General features: G+C 47.6%; 13 protein-coding genes across 13 annotated transcripts; 6 read left to right on the top strand and 7 right to left on the bottom strand.

Annotated features, from left to right (window-relative positions):
- Positions 1 to 158: 158 nt before the first annotated feature.
- LHYA1_G006275 (uncharacterized protein) lies at positions 159 to 1,138 on the bottom strand (the record flags this gene model as incomplete). The annotated part of the gene is made up of 2 exons (XM_031151215.1): positions 159 to 736; positions 793 to 1,138. 2 exons carry the CDS (start codon positions 1,136 to 1,138, stop codon positions 159 to 161), a joined length of 924 nt encoding a protein of 307 aa, XP_031003329.1.
- Positions 1,139 to 1,507: 369 nt separating this feature from the next.
- LHYA1_G006274 (uncharacterized protein) lies at positions 1,508 to 2,899 on the top strand (the record flags this gene model as incomplete). The annotated part of the gene is made up of 2 exons (XM_031151214.1): positions 1,508 to 1,754; positions 1,812 to 2,899. 2 exons carry the CDS (start codon positions 1,508 to 1,510, stop codon positions 2,897 to 2,899), a joined length of 1,335 nt encoding a protein of 444 aa, XP_031003330.1.
- Positions 2,900 to 3,364: 465 nt separating this feature from the next.
- Positions 3,365 to 4,404, bottom strand: CRYZ_0 (Quinone oxidoreductase; the record flags this gene model as incomplete). The annotated part of the gene is made up of 2 exons (XM_031151213.1): positions 3,365 to 3,652; positions 3,760 to 4,404. 2 exons carry the CDS (start codon positions 4,402 to 4,404, stop codon positions 3,365 to 3,367), a joined length of 933 nt encoding a protein of 310 aa, XP_031003327.1.
- A 780-nt stretch (positions 4,405 to 5,184) lies between these two features.
- LHYA1_G006272 (uncharacterized protein) lies at positions 5,185 to 6,042 on the top strand (the record flags this gene model as incomplete). Its single annotated transcript, XM_031151212.1, has 2 exons — positions 5,185 to 5,279; positions 5,364 to 6,042. The coding sequence occupies 2 exons, from the start codon at positions 5,185 to 5,187 to the stop codon at positions 6,040 to 6,042; spliced, it is 774 nt and encodes a 257-aa protein (XP_031003328.1).
- A 462-nt stretch (positions 6,043 to 6,504) lies between these two features.
- LHYA1_G006271 (uncharacterized protein) lies at positions 6,505 to 8,704 on the bottom strand (the record flags this gene model as incomplete). The annotated part of the gene is made up of 4 exons (XM_031151211.1): positions 6,505 to 7,667; positions 7,715 to 7,969; positions 8,017 to 8,191; positions 8,240 to 8,704. The coding sequence occupies 4 exons, from the start codon at positions 8,702 to 8,704 to the stop codon at positions 6,505 to 6,507; spliced, it is 2,058 nt and encodes a 685-aa protein (XP_031003326.1).
- Positions 8,705 to 10,931: 2,227 nt separating this feature from the next.
- On the bottom strand, positions 10,932 to 11,774 carry NECAP2 (Adaptin ear-binding coat-associated protein; the record flags this gene model as incomplete). The annotated part of the gene is made up of 2 exons (XM_031151210.1): positions 10,932 to 10,950; positions 10,996 to 11,774. The coding sequence occupies 2 exons, from the start codon at positions 11,772 to 11,774 to the stop codon at positions 10,932 to 10,934; spliced, it is 798 nt and encodes a 265-aa protein (XP_031003339.1).
- Positions 11,775 to 12,159: 385 nt separating this feature from the next.
- On the top strand, positions 12,160 to 13,521 carry tif221 (Translation initiation factor eIF-2B subunit alpha; the record flags this gene model as incomplete). Its single annotated transcript, XM_031151209.1, has 4 exons — positions 12,160 to 12,187; positions 12,238 to 12,403; positions 12,460 to 13,384; positions 13,432 to 13,521. 4 exons carry the CDS (start codon positions 12,160 to 12,162, stop codon positions 13,519 to 13,521), a joined length of 1,209 nt encoding a protein of 402 aa, XP_031003338.1.
- Positions 13,522 to 14,963: 1,442 nt separating this feature from the next.
- Positions 14,964 to 17,117, bottom strand: NDB1 (External alternative NAD(P)H-ubiquinone oxidoreductase B1, mitochondrial; the record flags this gene model as incomplete). The annotated part of the gene is made up of 2 exons (XM_031151208.1): positions 14,964 to 15,031; positions 15,065 to 17,117. The coding sequence occupies 2 exons, from the start codon at positions 17,115 to 17,117 to the stop codon at positions 14,964 to 14,966; spliced, it is 2,121 nt and encodes a 706-aa protein (XP_031003337.1).
- A 675-nt stretch (positions 17,118 to 17,792) lies between these two features.
- Positions 17,793 to 19,009, bottom strand: LHYA1_G006267 (Glucose-induced degradation protein 8-like protein; the record flags this gene model as incomplete). The annotated part of the gene is made up of 3 exons (XM_031151207.1): positions 17,793 to 18,257; positions 18,455 to 18,650; positions 18,873 to 19,009. Coding segments are annotated over 3 exons (798 nt in total), but the record flags the coding sequence as incomplete, so codon positions are not given.
- A 512-nt stretch (positions 19,010 to 19,521) lies between these two features.
- On the top strand, positions 19,522 to 21,475 carry UCKL1 (Uridine-cytidine kinase-like; the record flags this gene model as incomplete). The annotated part of the gene is made up of 9 exons (XM_031151206.1): positions 19,522 to 19,594; positions 19,743 to 19,825; positions 19,879 to 20,006; positions 20,079 to 20,223; positions 20,281 to 20,323; positions 20,371 to 20,484; positions 20,532 to 20,770; positions 20,852 to 20,934; positions 20,992 to 21,475. The coding sequence occupies 9 exons, from the start codon at positions 19,522 to 19,524 to the stop codon at positions 21,473 to 21,475; spliced, it is 1,392 nt and encodes a 463-aa protein (XP_031003342.1).
- Positions 21,476 to 22,174: 699 nt separating this feature from the next.
- On the bottom strand, positions 22,175 to 23,549 carry rrp16 (Ribosome biogenesis protein; the record flags this gene model as incomplete). Its single annotated transcript, XM_031151205.1, has 2 exons — positions 22,175 to 23,345; positions 23,398 to 23,549. 2 exons carry the CDS (start codon positions 23,547 to 23,549, stop codon positions 22,175 to 22,177), a joined length of 1,323 nt encoding a protein of 440 aa, XP_031003345.1.
- Positions 23,550 to 23,903: 354 nt separating this feature from the next.
- Positions 23,904 to 24,793, top strand: Rab6 (Ras-related protein; the record flags this gene model as incomplete). Its single annotated transcript, XM_031151204.1, has 6 exons — positions 23,904 to 23,950; positions 24,005 to 24,030; positions 24,086 to 24,174; positions 24,228 to 24,357; positions 24,408 to 24,686; positions 24,738 to 24,793. The coding sequence occupies 6 exons, from the start codon at positions 23,904 to 23,906 to the stop codon at positions 24,791 to 24,793; spliced, it is 627 nt and encodes a 208-aa protein (XP_031003344.1).
- A 723-nt stretch (positions 24,794 to 25,516) lies between these two features.
- kei1 (Inositol phoshorylceramide synthase regulatory subunit) lies at positions 25,517 to 26,602 on the top strand (the record flags this gene model as incomplete). The annotated part of the gene is made up of 2 exons (XM_031151203.1): positions 25,517 to 25,564; positions 25,658 to 26,602. The coding sequence occupies 2 exons, from the start codon at positions 25,517 to 25,519 to the stop codon at positions 26,600 to 26,602; spliced, it is 993 nt and encodes a 330-aa protein (XP_031003336.1).
- Positions 26,603 to 26,945: the final 343 nt, after the last annotated feature.

Below are 26,945 nucleotides of genomic sequence, written 5' to 3'. Positions count from 1 at the left end.
CACAGGATATAGGGGTATTGGCGTTGGGAGGTAAATATCTACAATCATCAGCATCAGCATCAGCATCAACATACGTTTCGTTTTATACCATGTTCTTTGAATCGCATTATTGGTCTCGGTCAAAGCGCATGATAGTATTGTCGTTTCTACATGTTATTTCATATTCCAGGCGTACAAACACAACTCCCCGAGCTAGGTGCGCTTCCCAAATTCCCACTCACAAAAACAACCAGCACAGCCGCATACGCAGCCGTCGCCCCAAATATCTGATCCCTCCTCGCATTCGTCAGCAACCCCACACAAGCAGCAAACAGCACCGTCCAGCCACTCAACATCCCCAACAACGCATGTGGATTCTTTACAGTATACAACGAAATGATCGCGCCGAGAAGCATGACCGCCGCCAACACAGTACTGAGAATAGTGACGAAGTGCGAGAGTGAGCGCTCGGAAATGTAGGCTGTTGTCCCATCTGGAGACGAGGTTTGGAAGAGTAGGGAGAAGTTGTTTTGGACGAAGCTTGAGAGGCGGTCTTGATCTGCTGGGACACGGAGCGCAACGAGATCGTGGATGTTGTCGTACATACGCTCGGATGCGCCCCAGAGACGGGGTGTTTCGTGAGAGGTGGGTCTGCATGTGGAGGTGTTGTTGAAGAACCACTTGCGGAGGGCTTTCACTGTGCTGGGGGAAGGGGTCGGGGCATTGAGGAGTGTTTGTTGAGTCGCGAGTGCCCTGTCTGGGTTTTGTCAGTTAAGGTAATTAACCTCCCGAGTTGACTTTTGGGTATCGTACGATATTTCTCAAGCTTCTCCCTGATCTTCATCACCAACTCCATTCTCCTCTTCTCTCTCTCCACCCCTTCCCCCGCACTCCGCTCAAATACACTCCAATCCCGCTGGCAATCCACAGCAATCTTATCCCTCGCCTGACTATCTTCGTCGTCGTTATCCTTCAACTCCTCCTCCAACTCCGCTAGCTCGGCTTGGAAATAGAGCAGGCTTCGCGCGGAAAGCTCGTCGAAGCGTCGGTAGATAGTGGTTGTTTTGTCAACATCGCTGTTGATCTTAGATGCCACGAGCGCAAAGCCGCGCTTAGAAGTTACATTTCGGGTGCCGAGTTCAATATCAGGAGTTGACATTACTGGGTCCCATTTCTTGCGGATAGATCCATTTGATTTCTCTTGGAATATTTGTCAATGACTGAGGGTGAGGTTAGAAATAAAGACGAGGCTGAGGTGTGCCCCGCGATGCTGTACGCCTTGTGGCGTCTGCAATGCCACGTCGGGCGTCAAGCCTGTCAAGGCAGAAACATCTCAACGTTTTCCTATTTCTCGAGTCTCTTCCTCTTTATATCCTTTTCATCGACAAGTCCTTATTTTGAAATATACTCAGTTGCTGATTATAACCGCTCGCTCGTTGACCAAGTCTGGCATCATCGTGTCGCAGATCATCTCTTTACAATAACCTAGTGAACTACGATAGAAACTAAATTTCTAGACTCTACAGGAATGCCAAACAAAAAGCGGAGCCGTCAGCCAGTAAGTGGTAGTTGGCTCCCAGAGGGCCGTCAACCTACCCCTAAATCCACGACGGAAGCTCACCATCACCGCGAGCCTTCTCTATCGTCCTTGGGACCAGCAGCTCCAACCTCGCCATACACCACAAGTATCTTGAATCCGAACGTGCCTGAGGATCTCTCGGCAATTTCTAAATGGGTTCCTGGTGAAGTCTTTATCTGGTCAGAAAACAGTTCTGGTACACATCCATCGCGTTAAGCTGCCAACGAAGCTTGTGCTAATAGCTTTATTATAGACTTTCATCTCAGACACGTTCCGCCACCATTTACTCGACCTGAGAGGACCTTCTCAAAAGCAAGACACTTCAAACGGAAAGCAATTCGTGTTGCCATCAACGGAAATGAATGCTATGCTCGTCCAGACTCGGCGTCTGATCAAGACATAATGACTAAAGCATTCGCAAAAGAACACAACATCCTATTTCAACGAGAAGAGGATGACACAAGCTTTTTCAAGCTCGGTACCGGGAATCTCGTCCAATCAATCGGGAGAGCCTATGTACCCTTCAAACTCTTCGGCAGAGGCTATTCTGAAGAACATCGCTGGTTTCATGTCCTGAAGAAGTGCCCCGTGCCGCTGATCGTGGGAATGGGATTCCTCGAAAAGATTAAGCTCTATTCCAAAAACAAGCATCTACTAGTCGACTGCCCTTCAAGCTTTGGAAGCATGCCGATGTTTCAATGGATAGGTTCGCCTCGTGGTTCCGTCAATTTCAAGGCCAATGGAAAAGAGCTAGTTGGGTGCGCAGATACTGGCTCAGATCTCGACTTCATGTCATTACACTGTGCAAGGCGACTCGGATTAAAGGTTGACACAAAATTGAAAGCACGGACACGAGTTATGCTTGCCGATGAGTCCATAGTTGGGACCGTAGGGCAGGTAACGGTGTCATCTATCGAGCTATCGAATTTCAATAATTTCAAGCTGAAATTTCACATTCTACCGGGACTGGTATCTGATGTGATTTTTAGCGAAGCCTTCCTCGACGAAACGGACGCGTTCAATACATGTGTGCATATCAAGGATTCGGAAGATTCGTACCACAACCTTGTGAACACTTTGATGAATCTTGGTCCTATTCAAGCGTGGCTGAGTAGCAAATGGACGCCAGATGTTGTGGACACGGCGCAACAGGAGCATGATCGGGTTGTTGAAGCTGAGCATTATCGGCGCAATAAGGCGAATCGGACGATTAAGAAAATGAGAGATGAGAGCCGAGCGGCTGCTGCGAGGGAGGCTGAAGAAGCGAATCAAAATACTTTCAATACGGGACATGCGAGATGTCCGCATTGTGTTAGGGAGAGACATAGGACACGTGCGTAGGACTGGCGCTTTTTGAATATTCTTGATACCCTTTATATGTATATGGCGGATTGGGAGAAAATTTCGGCGATTAGCTTAAGTTTGCATACAAATTGTAGCATGCAATCGGCGTTGTCATGGGATTATTGCAGGAGTCAACAGGAGTTTAAATACAGAGGTCGCAATGAGTCAGAAATACCAATATTTCCTTTAGAACGTAAAGTCGGTTCATATGTGTGATCTGAGGGTACTTCTATCCAACGAAAGAAGTTCGAAAGAAGTTCATCAGTATACTTCATACGTCGAATTCCGAGCCTTTCTCTACTTACTTGACTCCTCTTTGTAAAGGGGCTCGCTAAAGAAACCTAAGGGGTTGACCAACTACAATCTACTTTACTTTCGTAACCGCACTGTGTGGAGATGATTGGTAGTTTTTGCTCGGAAGAGCAATATTGGTTTGGCGTTACTTTCTACGTTTCATGAAATCTATGTCAAGACCACAATCTTACCGCCTGCTTCGTTTGAATCCATGCACCTGTGCGCTTCAACGATATCTTCTAGTTTAAACACCTTTCCCACAGGAATATCCATAGTGCCATCCAGAATGTCCTTCACGAGTTCATCTAGAGGCGTATTGACAAAGTCCTCGGCACTCCCTCCGTAAGTGGAAAGATATGTGCCCGTGGGTATAACCATATTTGGTGAAAACTCCTCGAATGTCCATTTGCCACCTACGATTCCTGTCATGGCCGTGATGCCGTGCAACTTGAGACACTGCATTGAGTCGGTGGCAGTGGTTACACCAACAAGCCATTGGGGGATCAGCCTTCCGGTACTGCTACGAGTACTGAAACTTAAAGACTACTCGAGTAGGTACTTACCTCAAGAATCTTGTCGAAGCCATCTGGATACCTCTCCTTCACCTGCCGAGCAATCGTGCCGTTATCAATAAAAACATCATCAATACCCCGGTCTCTCAGAAACTTCTCCCGGTCAGCTCTCCGAGTAGTTGATGCAACAAAAACCCCATGCTTCTTTGCAATCGCCGCCGCTGCAAGACCGACAGATGTAGTCCCACCGCGAATAAGTAGCGTATCGCCTTTTTGAATCTGCAAAGTCTTGAACAAGGCTCCCCAAGCAGTCTGCAACATCTCCGGCAAAGCACCCAAGACCTCCCATGGAACCTTCGTCTTCACAACCTGAACCTGAGTAGCGGGAACAGAAGTATACTCGGCGTACCCTCCATCAAAATTCCGGCCCATTCCACCCATTGCGGTCGCTACAATGTCGCCGGGCTTAAACTCCCCACCGGGAGCTTCCTCCACAATCCCAGTAGCCTCGATACCTAGAATACGGGGGAACTGTACGGGGGAATGACCTTGTCTCGTGAACATTTCTGAACGGTTGATCCCAAAAGCGCGGATGCGGATTAAGACATCGCCGAGTTTTGGTGCGGGGATTGAGCGAGATTCTAGCTTGAGAACCTCGGGGCCGCCGGCTTCGTGGATAACGACTGCTCTCATCATTTTAACGGACGCCATTGGGGTATCGGTATTTGTAGACCCTGTGGTGGAGTAACTGGAGTTGGGTTGAGTGAGCTGTCTGATTCCGAGAATGATTGCGATGAAGAGGCAGAAGCTTGAGATGGCGAAACGATACATCTATCAGTACACAGTGGAACGGCACGGCAGGCCGTACAATATCAAATGTAAGATACTTATAGCCAGGAATCGATACTATATGATTGACCACTGAGGGGATACTGAGGATTAGTGAGACGGACCTAACTACCGGCTTGAAGCATAACGCCGTTACAGTACCCCGCGGCTTTAAAGAGTTGGTAGATATTGATTAGAAAACCCCCAATATGTTGTTTCCGGAAAGAGAGTTAAAATAATCCAAAGACTTCAATTTGATTAAGGCTCAAGCTAAGCCCATATGTTCTTACTATAAACTTAATCATTCGCAAGCAATCTCGGAGGTGATGTTTCTAAGGCTAGCCAAGTACCTAGTTATCTATTATTAGCTATTGCTAACTTTAAAAGCAATTCTTATTACTGCTTTGATATGGATTATTAATATCTACAGTTTTAATATTACTCTGCTCAAGGGTGCACTTATTGTAACAAAGTCTGAAGTGGTGAGCGTAATAGATACCGGTAGTTCGTTTTCGTTGTTGCTTCACCAGATTTAAGAGTGCTGCTGAGTCAGGCTCCCGAAATCCTAAGAGTCGGGAGCTAGAACTAGGTGCCAGGCCAGGGATTTATATCGTTATCCTTACATCTTCGTCTGTGAATATATTAAAGATGACGGATATATTGTTTGCTCTAGAACGGTTAGACCAAGAAGAGAGGGCTAAGAGGCCGACAAACTCGAAGCAGAAACGTGGACGAACTCAAACGTACGTATTTCATTCATGCCTTCATTCCTGGTAGAGCAATACAACGAAGCCTCGGTTATGATCACTCACTCTCTTCACCCATAGATCTCGACGCAAAGAGCGCCCTCCACCGCCGACGACCCTCCTCAATGCTCCCAGCACCTCCAAGTCCGACTATGCGTCTTCCATCCGCTCCGAATCCCAAGGGCCCAGCTCCCGACGAATCTCCTTCGCCGAGCCGGCTCGCCCGTCCGCCACGTCGAAACGAATCTTCCTCCCGACACTGAAAGACTCGCTGGCATCGGGCTTCCCCTTTGATCCGCGGCTTCTGAAATACGGCGTCGCGGAAGGCATATGGGAGCGTTTCCAAGGCGAGATTGTCTCTCTCGCCGAAGTCCCCAAGCCGACGTGGTTATGGCCCATACAGCGCAAGGAGGTTGTCCAACGGATCAAAAGGGAATTGCAATATGATGGGGACCTGAAGCGGAAGCTGAAGTTTTGGAATAGGGCCTTCAGGCAGATGGGCTTTCAGGTCGATCTGGCGTTGCCTGGGGAGCATCTCGAGGACAATGCCGACCCGGACGGCGATGAACCCAAGAACCCGAATGCAAAGAGGGACGCGAAGAGGTTTCGCATGGTCATTACACCGAATGCGGAGAAAGCGACAAGTGTTTACTCGAGATCGAGCAGTTTGACCCGTTCTGTTACTGGAGAGGGAAATCTCCAAAAGGCAGCGGATGCCAAAAAAGTCAATGCGGAGGAGGCAAGGGATGCTGATGATTAGACTATGACTTTTACGACGTTGGTAGGCGCTGTATCTACATGTATATGTACATAATATCTGGGATTGTTTTTGTATGATAGGCACGGGATAGCTTCAATAGCAATGATTACCTCGCCGGTTTTGGTTCATCTCTACATACAGGTAAGAGATATTTGGGGCTGAAGACCGAGCTAAGCTGATGCAAAGGCACAGATTCTAGAGCATATATATTGCTGGGCTCAATAAAGCAGTCTGATAATATATTCCGACCCAAAGACTCAAAGAGTGATGATGACGTACATTAAATATATTAACTTCTTCCCACAACACTTCCAGCTAGACCAGATTCTCAATTCTAACAAAGCAGCCGCCGGGTAGTCTAATAATGTAAAGCCGCAACACAATCAGCACTTGTATAATACATCCATAATACATTTGGTATATGTTCCCGAAATATAACGCCTTACCAAACCAAGCAATCATTTAGGGTTCATCTACTTGATCATCGCCCTCTTTTATCTCTAGCTTCTCATCATTCAAACAAAACAAGTCTGCCGCCGAAAGTTCATTCCTGACTTTCTCTGCCGAAAAATCGCAGCCTCCAATCTCCTGTCGGAAAGCCTGGCTGTATGTCAGAGCCTGCAGCCCGGTTTCCCCAACATCAATTCTCTGTCCATCCCAACTGAGAAATGGCATTTCTGTAATTGGTGGTAATTCGCCGTCATATGGTAATATTGTTAAGAGGGACTTTGTGATCAGCGCAGTCTCTTTATGCTTCAGCGACAAGTGATCATTGAGGTTGGCAGTAAGCTCTCCAGAATCGGACGGAGTTTCGGCCTCGTCATCTTCAGAATACTCCTCCGGAAGTTGATAGAGGTCGTTGTGTAGTGTCAGCAAAGTATCCGCTTCGAAATTAGGATACAAAGTCGAGTATCCGCGGGCACGAACAAGCTTCAAAACATGTTCAAGCCAAGAAGGATAGGTCTTGCTAACCAATTTCTCATCTATTGTCGCTTGAGTTTTGTGCTGCAATTCGAGGAGCTGAGCTACAAAGTCATGAAGCTCAACCCATTTATCGCCAAAGTACAAAGCTGCATTGCTGTTTGGTGCTTGCCACAGAAATGGCGTGGGAATCGTCGTATTATTTACTGGGGGTACAAATGATGACGAATCATTTAGGTAAGTCGATGGTAGGTCGAGGCTTATGCCCATCAGATTTTTGTGGTGTACGGATGGGGCTCGGGAGTATTTGTATTCAAGCATCGTGTACTTGAGGTAGTGGAAGAACAGTGGTGAGAGTTCTGCCTGTGGCGAGAGGACAAGCACATGAGACGTAAAGGGATCAGCTGGCCAGAAGGCCTCGAGAAAACGGATCGAGTTCTCATCAGGGGTAAGACCATGCTGGGGAATACGGTGATGTAATGTAAGTAAACTTCCCGTGTTATGATCTGCGTGAGGGGGCCATTTGAAATGTTCCAGGTATTTTTTCGTTGGAGCGTCGATCTGATGCGGCAATTCGATTGTTAATCGCGGTGGAGCAGATGAGAAGAAATCCGCCTTCTTCAGAGAATTGAGCAATCTCATCAGAGACCCAGAAGCCGAGGGTTGGGCATGAACCACAACATCTATGCTGACCTTATTCCATGCTAAAGATATTCAGTAGGATTTATTTAAAAGACTGCAGAGAACATACCACTCAACGATGCACTGTCCAGTAGAGTCACCCACATCAGGTACTGCTCAGCATTACCAGGGAGTTCTATCACTGTTCTTTGGAGAGACGCTGCTCGGTTCTTGAGGCCTTTTAAGAAGAACGGCTCTTCTTCGCCCGACCCATCGATAAAAGTCGCTTGCGGGTGGACAAATGTGTTGATATGATTGAAGCCGGCAAAAGTACTGACTTCCATTCGAAAGTCGGTGCTCTGAACAGAGAAATCGGGACGAGCATCTAGGGAGAGTTAGATTATTTAAGGGGGGTTCAGAAGGACTACATACCATGAAAAATGATCCTGCATTCTTTTGTAATTCCATTGACAGACTTCAGTATGTCCATAGAAATATCATCCCTTCCCATAAATGCGAAATGTACAAAGTTTCGTGCTCGCATAGCCATATCACAGGCGATGGGCAGCAGTGTCGCAGCGCTCTTCACACTGGCAGCGGCGAAAAGCTTTAAATATTAGCAATTGATATCTGCTAAGAGGTTCTTGGTACATACGACATTCTGGTTGATTAAATCAGCGCCCTTCGTATTCGAGACAGCATGCAGTGACGAGGCAAGCTGATAAAACTTTATGGGGCCATTGAAACTGTGGAGAGACTCTGAAGTTTGGGCTTGAGCTGTCTTGGATCCAGAACCTTGTCCTGCTGGAGGCAGCGCCTTCTGGTTGGTATAGTCCGTTGCAGGAGCAGGTACAGTGCCTGGACGAGAATAATTCGGCCTTTGCCTGGGACTCTCGAGATCGTTGGGCATTTCCTTGAAAAAGTAGTAAAGGGCGACGAAGGCCAGAACGCCCAAGGCTATTCGCTTCAAGTTTCGCCTTTGAGGCCCATGAGGCAGTCGGCGATGCTGCCAGAACATGCCCAAAGGACTCTTCAGTCCCATTCCCGGCTTATGGTCATCGTCCCGCTTCCCCAGCTCCTCGTCACCAGGGAATAAGCGTGGTGGGAGGGGGAGGGGCATCTTGACCCACGCTCCTCTCTTGTCCTCTCCTCTCCTCTCCTCGCGAGCTCGGCTCAAGTGGAAAAAGCTAATGCCATGCGGATTTTCGCTCGGTATATGAATTCGAGGGTTGCGCTCAGTGGCAGGGTGGTGAGCTCGAGAGGGACCGCAAAGGAGTGGTATTGGTACAGACCATCTATGGTGACGCCCAAGATGTTCGCGGAGAGGTGCCTGCAGTCTGCAGTCTGGTATCTGCTGATGCCCTCGAGATGACTTTGAACTAGAAGTTATTACGGAGTTCAATGATGGAAGTCAAGAAAAAGAACACGGTACAATACAACAAACAGCAATACGTATCAGTACCAAAACTTAATGAAGCAAAGCGCCATCTGTACGGTAAGAAGCGCTAAGATCTGCGGACAGGACAGGACAGGCCTGGACTGGACTGGGGTCTAGTCGAGGTTTAGCCACATGAGGAGTAGAGTAGACTTCACTCCACTCCACTACGGGGTAATTCACCATCTTCACTACTACCGTACTTCATCATCTCTTTCTCTCTCAGATCCGTCTATATTCATATTAAGACAAATCATTATAATTCGCCATAACACAACAAACACCGCCAGCTAAAGTCAGCCAGTCAATTTCCGACCTACCATCAAAACCATCTCCACAGCCAGAAATACTATAGTAATGCACAGAAGATCAACACTCACCACGTCGCAACAATGTTTCAAACAGACACGACAAAATGCAGCTATCTAACTACGTCATTTGACCATTAGTCACTACTCGTAAAGCGTTTCAATCAGAGCCTCCTCTTGCTTTGTGATTTCCATGTGGTGTGAAACAATTCATCCGACCCTTTGTTCAGCGGAGCTCTTCCGAGTTTAACCTCTACAGTAAAATCCTCGCGTCTAGTCTCCAAGCGGAACTCTACGTTTGCACTTTGTTTGTTTTCTTTGTCTAGGAATATAAAGACTATCAAGCCTTTAGGGGGTTCCATGTCTTGGAAGTTATTGCCGTTAACCACAGTGCTTGTCACAAGTCATATATCTCTAACTTGGTTCTGTCAAGGCACTCTCTAGAATAGCCTGTTTACTGCAGTGTCAACCCTTCCTGCGTCCGTAAACCATCTACTACCCTAATGGCTGTGGTGTCGAGTGATGATCTAGATCAGCCTCCACAATCCTAGAGATGTTGGCAACCGCCAAACCTCAAGCAAAGTTGAGAATCCGCCGACAAATTCCACTATCTATCATTACTCCAAAGGTCGAGCCTTTGTCCAGTTGGCCGATGAACCCGAACAGTAGACCCGATGGTGCGTCGGGTGGAGATTCGTACTTCCCAATACAGACACCAATGGTTCAGGCGCGAGTTCTCGAAGACCTTTTTACTGAACGGTCGTATCTCCTAAACTCCCTCCAACATGAGAACTCCAAAGCGACTGACCTTTTAGCACGCTTAACTTCTGCACAGGCGAACCTGGATTCAGAAGGGACACCTAATGTCCGGAGAAAGATCAGAAAGCAGTTGGGCTGGCTGAAGCGCAGGCTCGACGAAACCAACCGACAGGAAAAAACCCTACTGGCTCATCTTGGGCAATTGAATTATCAGATACAGTCAATAGAGAGATGGAGCCAAATAGAAAACCAGCGACAGGTTCTTCTTCAGCAGCAGCAGCTTTTTTATACTCCTCTTCCAATCCACTACAGCATGCCGCAAATGATGCTAAGTCCCATGTCTCCAGAGTTTCAACCTCAAGAACACCATATTCCCTCCCCACAATGGCTCCATATAGAATGGCCCCAGCAACACCACCCGGCTGAAAAGGGGGGGCCCACTTTTCGAATGCCTTTTGAGAATTATCCCTCTGATCTGCGAACAAGGAGCCATGGCGATAATGGTTCAGTTTCCCCAAAATGCACTGAAGTGATGGAAAAGAGTGCGGTTGGTGCTGAAGCAAGAAAAAGACCACCCTTTGTGACCAGGTCGTCATCGTTGAATGGTACTGAATTGGATGTCCTTTCGACTGGTGGTACATTACAAGTACCAGGACCAGTCATCAAGAGGCATAGTATGTCCATGATACCTAGGCACTCGGATATGGCAAACTACAGTCGAGGCCACTGGAGAAGTCGGGACGATTAAAAGTAGTGAGAATAGCGAGGACGGGTCAAGTATTGTACGACAAGATTATATATGGCATGAAAAGTAGACTTGAGCGTAAATCATTATGGTATATTATCTAGCGCACTTTGTGCCACCTGAGATGCTGATTTCAGCCGTGAGCACAAGTCCCAACTAATTACTGAAACTCCCCAAATTCCCCATCATCAAACCCCAAATCCTCCATGGAACCCGGTTTGGGCAATTCGATACTTTGGCTAAGCCTCTTCTGCGCCTTAACCTCCTGTGCACTTGGCGGTGGAGGAAGCAAAGAGCTACCACCAGGTGGAGGCGGCAGTGAAAAAGCACCAAAATCCCCACTCGACTGATGCGCCTTGTTCTGGTTCCTCCTTCCTCTACCTCCAATATTGACCGTGATCGTCTCGCCCTCCTTCAAGCTGAAGTCTTTCTTCTCCGGAGTCTTCTCCTTGGACACTTTCTTCCCCCCAGACTTCCCATTATCATCGAACCCCAATGTCTTCCTGACCTCCTGCAGCGCAACACTGAAATCGAACGCCTCGCTCCTCTCCTCAAACCCGACGCCCAGCATCGCCTTCCTGCCTCCTTCGCCCTCGACCCTGACGGCAAAGAAGCGCGAGGAATCAAGCACCTGCTCTACCACCCCAGCCGCAGTATATGGCGCTGAAGCAAAGAGCTGTCCATTGCTGGGGTCTTCTAGCAAGATGTCTGTCTTGACCGATTCCTCGTTGTTCGGCATAGGGATGGCAGTCTCGAGGATGCGTAGTCGTGCGGTGAAGATCTGGCGCTTGTTGTTGTCGGCAGTCCACGAGGCGGCCACGTAGCCTTTGGTGCTGGTCAGAGGGGGGATGTTGTAGACATGGACGGAGGGCGCGATGAAGAGGATTCGTTGGATGGCGTCGGCGGGGAGAGGCCGGCCGGTGGAGGGGTCAATGGATTCCATTCTGTATACCTGGGTTATGATTTCGAGATGGAGATCGACGGCTTATGTGTTGAGGGTCATGATTGTACGGGAATGATCAAAGATCGAAGGGGAGTGTCGGTAGTGAGAATGTAGAGCTGAGCAATTATCTTCAATCATTAACGCTTTCTTTGCGAACCCCGCCTAAAGTGAAGGTATCGTAAAACGTATCAGTTAGTATCTTAGCGTGTCAGGTCCAGGTCCTTCCCGTGACTGCAAGCGATATCTAAATCCATGCAACTTTAAGGAATCGATCGCATCGCATCTTCAGTCGGTATTCAAAAATTCTAAACAGATGGTGCGGTTCTGAATCGTCTTCTTCAACCACTTTCTGTACTCTAAAATCCAACTTTTCTAAGCAGCCATTATGAATAGTTCAGACAGTTTTAGTGAGAGTAAGTAGTTCACTTTTGCAACTGAGCTTCATCCGCCACCAAGCTCTTAGTGTCAGCGCCTCTATTTCAGCCTTGTCCTAATAATTTTCAAGCAACATCAACAGCTTCTTATGAAGGCAGCACAACACCACCACCCTTAACAGGTCACCCTCCCGCATTCACCAGAATGGCAACCGTAGGAAATGTCCCCCAGGCGGGAGAATCCAAAGATTTCGAGTATTTACTCCCTCAATTTCTGTGCCAATAACCCCCTTCTGACTCACACTCTTCAGCATAGTAGAAACATACCATCGCCTCCTCTCCGATGACCCCGACCTGACAATGCCCGTCGCGGCTATTGAAGCTCTCATAGAACTGCTCGTCCAATCCCGCGCCGTCACCGTCTTTGAAACCCTCGACCTGGTAAAGACACAATCCGACTACCTCAAGTCCCGAATCCCAAACTCCATTTCGCTGTCCGCTGGCACGGATCTGTTCCAGAGATATATGATCAGTTCATTGAAGCCTTCGAGTACGGGCAATTTTGAGACGGTCAGGCAGCACCTGTTAAGCAATGGCAGGCTGTTTGTTAGTAGAGCCAAGGCGGGGAGGGAGAAGATTGCAAATTACGGCAGGCACTTTGTAAGAGACGAGACTGTGGTGCTTACACACGGGGGTTCGAGAGTCGTGGGTGCGTTGTTGGGTAAGGCTGCGGAGGCGAGTGCGAGTGGTGGAAATGTGAGATTCAAGGTCATTTATGTGATGAATGATACTAGGAATTCGGAGAGCAAAGCTGTTGTTTCATCACTGAGGCAAAAGGGCGTACCTGTTGCAACGATATCGGAGGGGGCTGTGGGATATGCTATGGGCAAGGTCGATTTGGTTATCGTTGGCGCGGAAGGTTGTGTTGAAAATGGTGGCATTATTTCTAGGCTGGGCACATACCAGATTGCTCTTCTGGCGAAGGCGGCCGGGAAACCTTTTTATGTTGCGGCCGAAAGTCACAAGTTTGTTAGACTTTATCCTCTAGGGCAGTATGACCTTGGTATTGATCAAGAAGTCATCAAGTTCAAAACAGAGGATGAGCCCGATTTGACGGACGCCGAGAGAAGTTTTGCAAACAGGACGCCAACGATTGAAGAACGGTCGGAGTACTTTGAAACGTCTCCTATTGCCCTACCGAAGCCAAATACTGCGGTCGATGCAGTTGACTTCACAGTAAGGAATCCCCAGAGAGACTTTGAATAATGCTAACAGATGTATAGCCTCCAGCCCTTATATCAGCCTTGATCACCGAGTCAGGTGTCTTGACACCTAGTGCAGTCAGCGAAGAGCTTATTAGTTTATGGTACTGATCCAATTATCACGACTTTGGAAACACCGCAAATACCAGCTAAGAGTTCATGAAAGCGGCGCGGGGTTGAAAGCCTTACAAACGCCTCACACCGTCTCCATATTGGATGAGAACGAGGGCATGATGAGTTGACCTTTAACCAGAAGCAAGGATGTGATTTTGCCAATAGCCAAAATATCCTAGCAGAAGCTATGTAGCTTGCTGAATACCGCCTCTAACTCTTAGTATGAGCTCAGAGGACCAGAGTGCAAACAATAAGATATGTAATTGTCTCAATTTATATCGGACAATCAAGTTGTGCCAGTCCAACCTCGCACTTGCTTTTTCTACAGCTAATAAAAATATGGGGTTCCCCTCCATCCATAGCTCCTGGTGGCATTGATTCATGACATAGAATATACAAGAACAAAATAGCCAATCCACAGCAATCATCCTAGCTATCTATACATACCTCAACCCAATTTCGTTGTCATTCGTTCCACCTTACGCTAGTACTCCCTCCTACCAACCTCAAACCCAACATCTACGCCTTTTTTATTCCAACATCTCTTTAATCTCATGCTAGCTATAGCCATGACAGTGCATTTATGTTCCCACCGAGTCGAGTTCAATCCAAAGAATCGCGAAGACTAATTAATCAAACTAAGCGTACCGTGCCATGGCGTGATAAATACCCGCGATAAAGGCAATTAATCACTCCCCTATCCCAAACTACGCGGAGATGGAGAATGATAGATAGATAGATAGATATACTTGTAAGTACTACATAATTACATGATATAGATAATCACACCCCAGTTCATCTCAGCGGATGGAAATAAAGAAGCGATGCAGAGTCAATTACCTACCTACCTATCTAATAACGCTATAACTACAGTAGGTGGTAAATAAAATGGAGTGAGTGAGCGAGCGACGTACTTATCCTGTCAAACCGCGTTTTTCTTATTTATTTGTTTGTAATCCCGCCTTTTTGCGCTGGATATATATAGTATGCGGATAGATGGATATATGGATGGATACTTTTATAATATAGCATAGTACATGCAAGTAGAAGTAGAAGTAGACCGGCGATTAACTCGTTATAGTAGGCGAATGGCCGGCCCCTGAAGATGAACTGAGGGGTTGTCGGTTCAAGTTATGACTGACCACAGCAATGGAACGAGGACGAGAACGAGGCGAGCTGTTGTCTTTACATCTTCTTGTAGTTGGATTGGATAGATGTTATATATAAGTCCGTAAAACATTTCGAGTCAGCTTCCCTACCGGATCAGATGGAATACCTAACTCGTCCTAATAATATTCGACAACACGTATAATATCATGGTAGAAAAAAGGCAGATCGTGTATCTTCTGTCTTGACATTTCTACGTTCTTGAGTACAACCCCAATCTCTATACAACGCCCTACTCATCCAGTCCCGGGAAGCCCAATGTCCCGCCCCGTCTACCAATTCATAAGATCTACACGCGAAATTTTTAGCTTGTCTCCATATCCATACATCATCCAATGCACTTGAAAAGTAGGAATAATAATAACAAACTTACCTCTTCCAAAAAGTGTCCTCTTGGCCCAATCCATAGCCAGCAAGCATCTCGTCCTAAGGCTCACGCTCTGCGCAAAATACACACTTCGCCACGCGTAAACAGCCCACAGCCCACCAGTAAGGTTCCATCCACCACCGAGATCGAAAACCGCCGAGTTTCCAATGTAGGCTAGACTGCCCAAGTGACGGTATTCGAATGCCTTGTACACAGCTTCGTCCACATCGCCATCCCGAACATCATTCATTTTCAAGCCTGGCGCCGCTCTTGACAACTTGTTGAATTTGTGGCCTAGGTATTGACCCTGTTGGTGAGCACGTTGAGCTGTAGCAGGCAGCGAAGTAAGCTTGCTGTCGATTTGCATCAAAAGTTCTCTGAGCTCGCCGAAATCGAGGGTTCCGGATTGGTCAACGTCGTAAGCTTCAAAGAGCTTGTCAAGACGTTTGAGATGATCTGCGGCTTGTGGAAAGCGTCTCCTCACTTTTTGTGCCACTTCACGCCATTCGCTGAAAGTGATCTGCATCGTCTCCAGGTCCTTGCCTTGCTCCCACGCCAGATTACGAACAAAGGTCACGAGGTGATCTGCAACGTTGTTCTGGACTGTAGAACAATCGCCAATGGCGTACACATCTCCCAAAGGTGTTCCATTCAGACGTAAATGTGTGTCTGTCTCCAGAGCATGCCGGTTTGTCTGGGCGGAACCTAACGCTGCCGAGATCTTTTGGCAAAATGCTGTTTGTGAGACACCTGTGGACCAAAGACAAAATCCCATGGGGATCTCCTTTGTTATTGGCGTCCCATTCTCGTCCTTTTGGGTAAAGATGATCTTGTCTGATTGGACCTCCTGGACTCTAGAATTAGTGAGGACTTCGACCTGGTCTCGCGAGAAACGATCTTCGGCATATTTAGAGACCGCCTCATCGTATGTGTTTAGAATATGTCCCCTGCTCTGAATCAAATGCACAGATATTTCATTCCTTAGGATCTTGGGGAAGTGGGCGGTAATGTCCTCATTCAGGAGATCGAAGAGCTCAGCGGCAAACTCAACACCAGTAGGCCCGCCCCCACTGACAACGAAAGAGAGAAGGCGCCTTCGCTCTGCATCCGGGGTGGTAGGCAGGCAAGCATATTCCAGATTCGTCAAAATGTGATTCCGGATTTTCTGTGCGTCCTCGATATCCTTTAGGAAATGGCAATTCTCCAAACCTTTCACTCCATGTGGATTGGTCGTTGATCCGACACCAATGACAAGCTTGTCATATGGAAGATAGAAGCGAACTTCCTTGCCGTTTGCATCCAGCTGTGAGATTTCAACCAATTTGTGGGAGAATTCGATATTCTCTGCGGACGCCCTCATGAAATGACCCCTAACCCCTGATACTATACGCCGGATGGGTTCTACCAACGACCGGAACTCCAAAGTGCCAACCGTGGCAGAGGGCAGCATTGGGGTGAAGAGGAAGTAATTGGTTGGCGAGACCAATGTAATGTGATACTCATCTGGGTTCAACGTCTTGAGCAGCGCAACGCTTCCCCACCCACCTCCAAGAATCACCAACTTGGGCTTATCCTTCTGCCTCTGCATCTCGGCGCAATCGTCATCGTCGATTTGCACCTCTGCAATTGGTAGATTCTTTGGCCCACCAAGTCTTGGGCTCAAGGCTATTTCTGAGACATGTATATCCCGATAACTGAGGTCTTCTCTGTAGGTGCTTGCATCGTAGAGGAAGAAGACTACGACACCAGCACCCAGGGTGAGGATTGAACCTCCAAGCCATGCTGCAGAGCGGTATCCGAAATTATGGATCCACGAGCGTTGTTGAGGTAGAGGTTTGCCCGACACGGATCGAATGGGCTGTCGTAAGGAAAGCTTTCGCCATGGCGTTTGAGATAGGGCGGATGATTTGGGTGACTGACGGCCCCAGTGGTAGGATCGCTTTGAACTTAAGTTGTTCACAGCCTTCAATTGCTTGCAAGGGAAAGGGACTGCAGTGTAGGCTCGAGCTGTGAGGCCGTTTCTTCCGAATCGCGAGAGATACGCGAGGGGTCGCTGCATTGCTGAGATTTGGTGGGTAGCGGTATGTTATGGATGGTATCGCATGTTCGTGTATTCGGAGGTGGAGTAGGTAATGGTTGTATCTATTGTTAAAGAAGGTGAAGGGGGAAGGTGAGGGATAACAACACAAGATATCTTCGTTTCTTTCTTATCGAAGCTACTATGATCCTATGATCTGACGTAGGGACGGGCACGGGTAGGGGTCGTGTACAAAAGGTACAGTACAGTACGAGTAGTGTAGTGGCTGGTGGAACGGAACACGCGGAATCCATCGCCCCACTACATGGGGAAATTTGGAAAATTCGGACAATTTGCCTGAAGATGCGGTGCAGAGGGATATAAAGGGGGATATTTAATTATGATTTCTTCACTTTTTGATAATTGATAATGCTAATAAACACTCAAAATCTATCAATGTCAGAGGTTGCACGCACATGGTAGCAGAAAGTGGAAGCATTCATCAATACATGGAAAAGACTAGGCCTTCTGAATTTCTGGACCTGTGACTAAAAGAAGTCTTCGATACTAGCTGCTTGCGCTCCTATCCTAAACTCCAGTCATTATCCCACACGATCCGACGCCTTACACACCCCGAGCCAGTATATATCGCATTGCATTGTCTTCCCGAACGCCAAATCCCTATCATAATACATCTAACGCCAGCTCCATCATCTATCATGTGATCATAGGCTCATGGCCATTTTCGTGCCTGTCATCTTTCTCGTTACTGTCCAGGCCTAGATCCAGACGAGCAGGCAGATCTTTCTTCTTATCCCTCGCCGTGTTCTCAGCCCATGCACGAAGCCGCACAATATTTCTAATAGCTGCATCACGTCGCTGATTTTGACACGTCAAAATTGCTTTGTTGACCCTGTCTGCCACAGATCTTCTGAGATCGGGGTGTATAAGGGAGGCCAATTGAGGTTCAAGGCTGTCTGGAGCGAAGAACAAAAGGGCCATTGTTCTTTCTAGATCTTCCAAGAACTCTGGGTTTGAGGCCGCTCGCTCAGCCAGGTGCTCTTGAGAGAAAGTGATCGCTGGAGTGATATCACCCCCAGGAGTGGCATGGCAGGTTCGAATGAGCTCGACGAGTTGAAGGCGAAGAAGCGCAAAGTGCAAAGGAGGATTCTTATCAAGAACCTAGATTTCTTGTCAGACTGTATGACAGATGTACACCATGGGACAATAAATTTTAGAATCAAATATGTTGCTCATACTGAGGACTGAAGTAGTTTGGTATGTATCTCATCACCGACCCGAAGGCTATATGAGTGGTGCATGAACGTGTCTAATCATAGCAAGAAATGGAGAGAAAATGAAATGATGGTGCGACTGACCTGAGGCTCAAGTTCGTTCAAAGCTTCGATGGCTTCTTGTATGCATCCCAAGTGAATCGAGTGCTGAATCTGTTGACGCGACCTCACCGAGGCCTCATCATGTTGAGCATCAAGGTTGGCTTCCTTGGAGAATTTCGCTGCCGCCGATGGATAACCTTCGGTGGTAAGGTAGTCCAATATGAGCTTGTTGATATCACTATGAATCATTCGAGTCAGCAAGTTAATCCCACATGAAAAATCATAAAGCGCTGAGCTCATTGCAATATGCAGCAATCACTCGTTCAGGTAGACAACTAAATGTGTTCTCCGCATACGTAATTTTTAGGAGAGATTCCCAGTTGATAAAAGTCATCATAAAGAGTGTGCAAAGCGCTGGGCCCATAGAATATCGAGAAAGAATCAAGGAAGGGGGTCGTACTCTTTAACAGGCTTCACATCTTCGACGCGTCGCTCGAAAGCATGGCGTGTTGGGGTAGTTGTAGAAGCCGTCGAGGACGCCTGAAGGGGTTCGTCAGCCCCAGAGGCAGAAGAGGTGGGGTGCGGGTGCAAAGCTCTTACTGACCATTCTTGCAATCAGGCTGACCATCAACCTATCTGGTCTCCATAAGCATATGAGGGGAGCTCCGAAGGTCAGAGTGTCCTGCACCTGCCTAGTTGAGAGCAGAAAAATTAAATGTCTGTGGGATAGGAAGGATGGAGGTGCGTGAAAAGCTCGAAGCGATTTTGAAGCTTGAACTGAGAGGCGCTAAGGTATGTAACTATGATCAAAAGAGACTAGATCCCCTACAGCTTTGACTGCTTTGCACGTGATAATGTATTCAAGTCCCAATTCCTTTCTATAAAGTTGTTCTACCGGTGTTCAATGCAAAGATTCTAGATTGTGGAAAAGGTCTATATCTAGGTCTACATCTGAATTGGAGTGCTTTGACTGGTCCCCAAGGTCCGACAACACAATCCTGAGGTATCACACGACACATACCTAAGTACCGAAGCTCTTCACACTCACAGGCCGCCGATCGAGCTTCCCTGCATTTGGACTACAGCTTCGAGGTTAGACACACATAGCCATGGCCGACGTGGTCACTCAACGGGCTCATTACAGCCCGCCTTGGGCCGATGTCTCTATCATTGGAATAGCAGGTGAGCAACCTCCCTTAAAAAGCTTAAAAAAGATGGATTTGCGAGTTTGAGTTTCGTATCATGCCTTTTTGAGAATATGGGACAGCCATATTGATAAAAGATGTTTTGTTGTTCATGCCCCAGCATTACTAATTCCGAGAAATCATAGGCAGCTCAGGGTCAGGTAAATCAACACTATCTCATGCGATTGTGTCGAAATTGAATCTACCGTGGGTTGTAATTCTGTCAATGGTAGTGAAGCCTGAATATATCGTGCTCTTTGCGTTCTCTAAAGTTCTTTATAGGACTCTTTTTATAAGAGTTTAGATGAAGAATCATCAAGGAAAGCTTTTCGAAACGAATACGACTTTGATTCTCCCGATGCCATTGACTTTGATGTTCTCGTGGACCGGTTGCGAGAGTTGAAGGCTGGGTATTTCCCCTTGTGAAGCTGCTTGTCAGAGGTCGCATCTGTCAATGGCTGAATACTGAAGTTTATCTACAGAAAACGGGCGGAAATTCCCATATATTCATTTGCGAAGCACGCACGGGAGAAAGAGACAACTTCCATCTACTCCCCGCATGTCCTTATCCTGGAAGGGATTTTTGCATTATACGACCCGAGAGTTTTGGAGCTCCTTGACATGAAGGTGAGCTTCTACACATACCACTCCACAGGCGAAGGTGAAGCCATAACTTATTCATAGATTTTCTGTGAAGCGGATGCCGACACCTGCTTGTCGCGAAGAAGTGAGAATTCGACGTCCCTTCTGATCCAGCTACTAATACCCGACAAGTCCTCAGAGATGTCGAGGAGCGTGGCAGAGATATCAAAGGCTGTATCAAGCAATGGTTTGCATACGTCAAACCGAATTTCGAAGCATATGTTGAGCCTCAGAGGAAGGTTGCTGGTGAGCATAGTTCCTAGCGAGCGCTACTTGGAAACTAACCATCACAGACATTATTGTGCCCAGAGGTGTGGAAAACAGGGTCGCGATTGGTAAGACTTCATTATCTTCTCATACGTTCCAACTAACGTATGGCAAAGTCATGGTGATACAATATATTGAGCGTAAACTTATCGAGAAATCCAAGAGCCACAGAGCAGCGCTCAAGAAGCTGGGCCAAAGCTCGGAAAACGATGCTCTATCGGAGAATGTGATTCTCCTTAAACAGACATCACAGGTTCGGGGTATGGTAAGTACTTGTACTCGGAAGAGGCGAAAGCTTCGCCCACGGCACTCCAAATCTCAATTTCTGACCAATTGCGTTCTACAGAATACCATCATACAGGATATTGATACATCAGCAGAAGACTTCATCTTCTATTTCGACCGCATCGCAGCTCTACTCGTCGAGAAGTGAGTTCACGAATCACGACGTGATATCACGAAAGATAGCTAATCACGCACGAACAGCGCTCTTAACAACATCTACTTCAAATCAGTAACCGTCGAAACCCCCACCGGCAATAAATACCACGGCCTCCACGCAACCGGCGAGACCAGCGCAGTAGTCATTCTCCGCGCCGGCTCCACCTTCGAGACCGGCCTCCGGCGCGTCCTCCCCGATTGCAAAACCGGCCGCCTACTAATTCAATCCAACATCCGAACCGGGGAACCCGAGCTCCACTACCTCAAACTGCCCCAAGACATCCGCACCCACGACGGCGTGCTCCTGCTCGATCCCCAGATGTCGAGCGGCGGAGCAGGCTTGATGGCTGTGCAGGTGTTGGTGGACCATGGCGTGCCCGAGGACAAGATCGTCTTCGTCACGTATTTTGCCGGCAGGATTGCGCTGAAGGGCCTCACGAAGGTGTTTCCCGGTGTGAAGGTCGTGGTGTGCACCACGGTGCCGGATTTCGAGGAACGGTGGGTGGCATCGCGCTATCTGGGTTGTTAGTACGGAGACCAAGCGCTGTGTCAAGATTGGAAATCGTAATGTGAATGAGAGAATGGATATTTCTACATATAAGGTAGCTTTTGGATATATTTATAGCATAGCCCCGTGTCCGACAGTAGTCACGGACTTGCCAGCATACGGCTTTCGGAGAGTCCGCCAAGGGCTACTTCGTAGCGCTGAATTTCTGGTTATATCCATCCGCATTTCGAGAAATATTTACCCCACATATCATATTATGAGAACTTAATTATTTTACAACATGTTACATGTTTTATTGCGACATGCTTGGAGTGATGTGTTGTGTACCTAGGTATCTAGAGGAAAAAAGGGGCGCCTGTCAATTAAGCGAGGTAGCCTTTTGCACTGGGAGACTGGGTTGTTGTTCATCTTGGTGCTCCATTTGATATTTGAGCATCATCGAAATGAACAAGAACAGCAGCTTCAACGTTTTAAAGTGTCAAGCAATTAGTGGAGTTTGAGAGTCGGGAGCATTAGTGCTACTATTCCTGTCCTGGAGGTCACTATCAGTGAAAGTTACCTAATTACCTGACTTGGACCACATGGTTACCTGCAGGTACCAAGATACTAATCTCGCAATATGACTTACATGCAATAGATTTACGAGACATAAGAGAAGCATGGTATGGTTGGATATAGGAGAGATTCATATGATGTATCATTTATTTTTAAAAAAACTGCTCAATGCAACATAAAGTCTTTGTGCGTCCACTTCTCCGTAGCCTTTCTCTTCGCCTTCTTGGAAAAGCTGATAGGTCTGCGACTCTCGACTTTACCCCTCACAAGAAGATTCCTGTATCTGTCCTTGAGCAGATTCCCTTCCGGCTTCAATAATCTCAGCGACTCCTGTAATTCGTCAGGCAGAACCAGCTCCAAGTCTCTTTCCGGCAGAGCAATCTTGCCCAATTTCCGTCGTCTGAGCTCGAGATCATCGCCCTCACTGCTATCATCATCGTCGATCAGAAGAGCCAAGGCACGGGAGGTCTCCTTGGCATTCAACGCCTTTGCAATCTTTTTCACTTGCGCCGTCTGCTCATTCTTCTTCTTGATATCCGCAGCCATCTTCGCCTTGCGCTCCTCCTCCTTTCTCCTCTTTATTTTGTTCCTCTGCACCTGTGTCTTCCGCTCAGGTCTCTTAGCATTCAACCTCACATCCTCAGCCCCGCTCTCAATGCCCTCCCATGCAGAATCTTCCTCCCATTCCGACAGCTCTGCTCGAACTTCTGCAGCCTCTGCCTCCGCGGCAGATTTGGTTGCTGCTTCGAATTTCACGCGCTCTGTTTCTGCAGCTGCGAGACGCTTCTTCTCGGCTTCGGTTTCCTTGTTGCCTTCTGTCGTGAGACGCTCTTCATAGTCGGCGAACATGGGATTGTAGCTATAGCCGCCCTCTGGCTTCTTAACTGCTGGGATGTCTTTGCCGCTGGCTGCGAGAGAAATGGGTCTCTGCTTCAAGGTCTTTGGGGCGGTTCTCTTTTTGCTCTTCTCGAGGAACGAGAAGCGGGGGTCTTGTTTTGCTTCTTCAACATCTTTTTGGATGTCCCATGGATCGAAGGAAGCCTCCGTAACCTCGACTAGAGCTTCATTTTTTCGTCCGTCGGCGATATTGCGGAGTCGGGTAAGTTCTTTATGTGAGACATAGCTGGTTTTCTGACGCTTGGGTTGGGCGAGTCCATTCGTAGTGTTATCACCAGGTCGCTTGCGGATTGATACTGCTGGGACAGCGGAGCGTTGGGCAATGATTTCATCTGCTTTGAGGCGTTTGGTTTCCTTCAAGAACTTCCTGGGTATGGAAATGTCGCCGGCGGTGTCGACAGCGAAGAGCTCTGAGGAATCTTTCTCGGCAATGATACCTCTGAGTATTGGTTAGCTTTGATCAATTAACATGCCATACAGCAATTGTATACCCTTTGATTATCTGCTCGCGCACTTCTTCAAGCCCCTCTTGAATTTCGGTAACATCCACATTTTTTCTCCAAGCCTTCTTTCCTTTTCTGGAGGGTTGCTTGTGCTGTTGAGGCGCATCAGGAGCCAGCGTGGCAGGCTTTATGATCGGCATGGTGGTCAATGGAGAAGCAAATTTAGTCGTGGTAAAAAGTTCTCGAATTCCTCCACTTGACTTTTGAGGAGGCCGTGAAAAATAATTGATACTTTAACCTTATCGAGAGCTAGTCCCATTTGACTCTAGTGTCTCAAGGATGGAGTGGATCTCTGGAGTGGCTTGGAGGATGCCACCGCTCTCCTTTTCTTTGAGGGTGCTGCTGATATTGAGCACCTCTTTCAAGCATAACGTTTCGATCCCGCATTTCACGATCCCACGGCTCCTTTGTACATACTTCCAATACGCGAATCCTGCGAGCATCCAAACTCCTAACCCGACCAACCAAAACCAAAACCCCATATTCTAGACATCATGGCGCAAACAGCGGGCTCATACAACAACCCCCTGAAGAAATTCAAGTAGGCTCTATTCATGTCATGATATAAGGACCGGTGGCTGACTTGAGAAAACAGACTAGTATTTCTGGGCGAACAGAGCGGTACGCAGCACGTTCAGCGAGCAGGAAAGCTTCAATGTTTACTGACAGTATACAGTGGGCAAGACATCTCTCATCACACGATTCATGTACGATTCGTTCGACAACATGTACCAAGCAACAATAGGAATTGACTTTCTTTCAAAAGTGAGTATATCTAGGACGCATTGGGAAGAAGAGAAGCTGACCATTGCATGCAGACAATGTACCTCGAGGATCGGACAGTGCGCCTACAGTTATGGGATACGGCAGGACAAGAGAGATTCCGGAGTTTGATCCCATCATACATTCGAGATTCAAGCGTAGCCGTGGTGGTGTATGACATATCAAGTACTATTTCCTCTTATGATATGAAGTAGAATATATCTGACCATTTATAGACGCCAAATCGTTCCAGAATACACGCAAATGGGTGGATGATGTACGCGGAGAGCGAGGAAACGACGTGATAATTGTCCTGGTTGGAAACAAGACCGATTTGAATGACAAACGAGAGGTCACGACACAGCAAGGTGAAGAGGAAGCAAAGAAGAACAGCTTGATGTTTATCGAGACGAGTGCAAAGGTTGGCCACAACGTCAAGAATTTGTTCAAGAGAATAGCCCAGGCTTTGCCAGGAATGGACGGGGCGGAAGGAAGTGTAGCAGCGGGGAACCAAAGTAAGTTTTGTGAATCTGGCCATTTAAAGCACATTCTAACCACGGGATCAGTGATTGATGTCAATATCAACCCAACGCCCCAGAACCAAGAAGGATGTGCTTGTTGAAGCGTGAAGAGGGGCATTCTCTTGGTTGTTTTGTCTTATAGGAAATGTTCTTGGGTCTGGAGCATAGCGGAGCGAATTAGCACTTGTATGATAATGGAAGCAGCCTCTTGGCTACGAAATAATGTAGTAATACTGTGGCCACAAGGGTTTCTTTTCCTGGCGATACAACGGTCGAGGGAAGTTAATGCATGGGTCTGCTCATTAGGTCGGATTTAGAGGACCTATTGCGTGAACTGTGAGGTACTGAGAATAAAGAAAGTCATCAAGAAAATAGAGTGCTAGAGCCTACAAGTTCTGGTTCTTATAAACTCTTGGTGAGATAAAGTAAAGTGTGATTCTGCATAGTAATGGCATTCGTGCCCTAAACTCTCTTAGATCTGAAAACATGAGCATATATTAAATCCGTTTCTAGTCCCCAAGTCCCAACTAAAATTGAGCAAAATACTACAGTACGCCGTGAAGCTACCAGTGTACCACAAATGATTGTAGTAAATCTTCCAAAGTTAATCTTAGAATAAAGTTTGCGCAGATCTCTCCGTCTTTGAATCTTACGTCCAGTATAGAGTCGGGCTCAAAAAAGCCGACACACCCGTGTATTATTTTGGGACCGAAGCCCGCTCCGGACGACAATCTTTCTTCACAACAGACAAAACCGCCAAATCATTCAAACGCCGACTCCATCTTACACGACTTCGAAAAGAGAGCCTGCACCAAATATTGACCATGGCGATGTTGCCACGATGGATGCGCCTACAGGTGCCCAAACCAAGAGTATGTTCAATCCTCCCAGATCAGGGGCCTCGAGGCGCCCGGCATCGAGCGTCTACGCAATCACTATGGACAAACTACTAACAAGAGATACAGACTTTCCTTGGATTCTTAAATCTGCGCATAGGAGTCGAGATGATATCGCTTTCCATGTTATTCAACAAAGTCACCGGCTTCTTTGGACTCCTCGCCATCTTCACAGGCTTCCGATTATCACCCCTACAGCTCTCCATGTACATATACTCGGGCATCGCGCTCGTCCTGCTTGCCATTCTCGCGCCACATATCCGAAAACAAAGTCCGTTTCACAACCTCGCGCTGGCCTGGCTCTACCTGATCGATACTATCGTAAACACCGCTTTCACTTCTGCCTTCACGATCACCTGGTTCTTGGCCGTCAGCGCCGATCAGTCGAAGTCGGGCATTCCCAGCAGTGCACCGGGTAGTGGGACAATCGATGATACGGCCGGCTTCACGAGCCCTAAGTACAATACATCCAAAGTTGACGTGGTTGCGACTCCAGGGGCAGGCATCTCAGGCGGGCAGTCAGCAGTCGCCTATGCCGCGGCCGGGAAGGCTGCAGCGTCTGCGGCGAGCCCAAGTCTGGGCCATGCAGCAGGCATCGAGGAAAGCATTCCGAGTCTCCTGGTCGTTGTGGTCTTGACTTTGATCCGGGTGTATTTCATTCTGGTCATGATGGCATATGCACGACAAGTTCTACGGCAATACGTTTACTCATCTTCGTCGACAAAACTACACCTTCATACCGACGGGGCAGTTGATACCCCAGCGGACAATCCTTTTGCGGAGAGTGCGCCTGAAGGTCAAGGGTGGAAGGGCAAGTTGGGGAGAATTATGGTTGCTGTAGGGAAGGGTTATTGGCTTGGAGGACAGGCTGACGAAGCTTGGGTTAAGGGGCTGGATGGGAGATTCAAGACTACAAGGATGGCGTCTGGCCCAGGAGGGACCGTGGAGAGAGAAAGAAGAGCGAGGAGCGGAACTGGCCCGCCCAAGCCTTCTCCGAATTTGGGAAAGCTATAAAGCTGGAATCATGGATGAAGGGAGAAAGCTGTATAGTGTTGCGAACTGAGGACATGTGGTCAAGATATCTGCAGTGGAAAGACGGCGTTCTGGGTCTGCAGAGGGGGGCACCTTCTGGTGTATTCTTGAACTACCCACGCTGTAATTTAGTCCCTCGGTATGCGGTTAGATATAATGATTTAGAGAGTAATGAGATGTTGTATGCTTGAGGATAAATGGGATCACCCTTGATTTCATGATATAAATTGGGTTGCTAGTAGTGTACTTGAGACATACATACATACATAGCAGCGAAATGAATGCTTGAGTATGATCCTCAGAAGACTGCGCAGAGGCAGAAGAA

This window comes from Lachnellula hyalina (assembly GCF_007821495.1).
Source record: "Lachnellula hyalina strain CBS 185.66 chromosome Unknown contig00126, whole genome shotgun sequence".
Taxonomy (NCBI): domain Eukaryota; kingdom Fungi; phylum Ascomycota; class Leotiomycetes; order Helotiales; family Lachnaceae; genus Lachnellula; species Lachnellula hyalina.
Note: the sequence above shows the minus strand (reverse complement) of the source record. Positions and strands in the feature narration are given on the sequence as shown.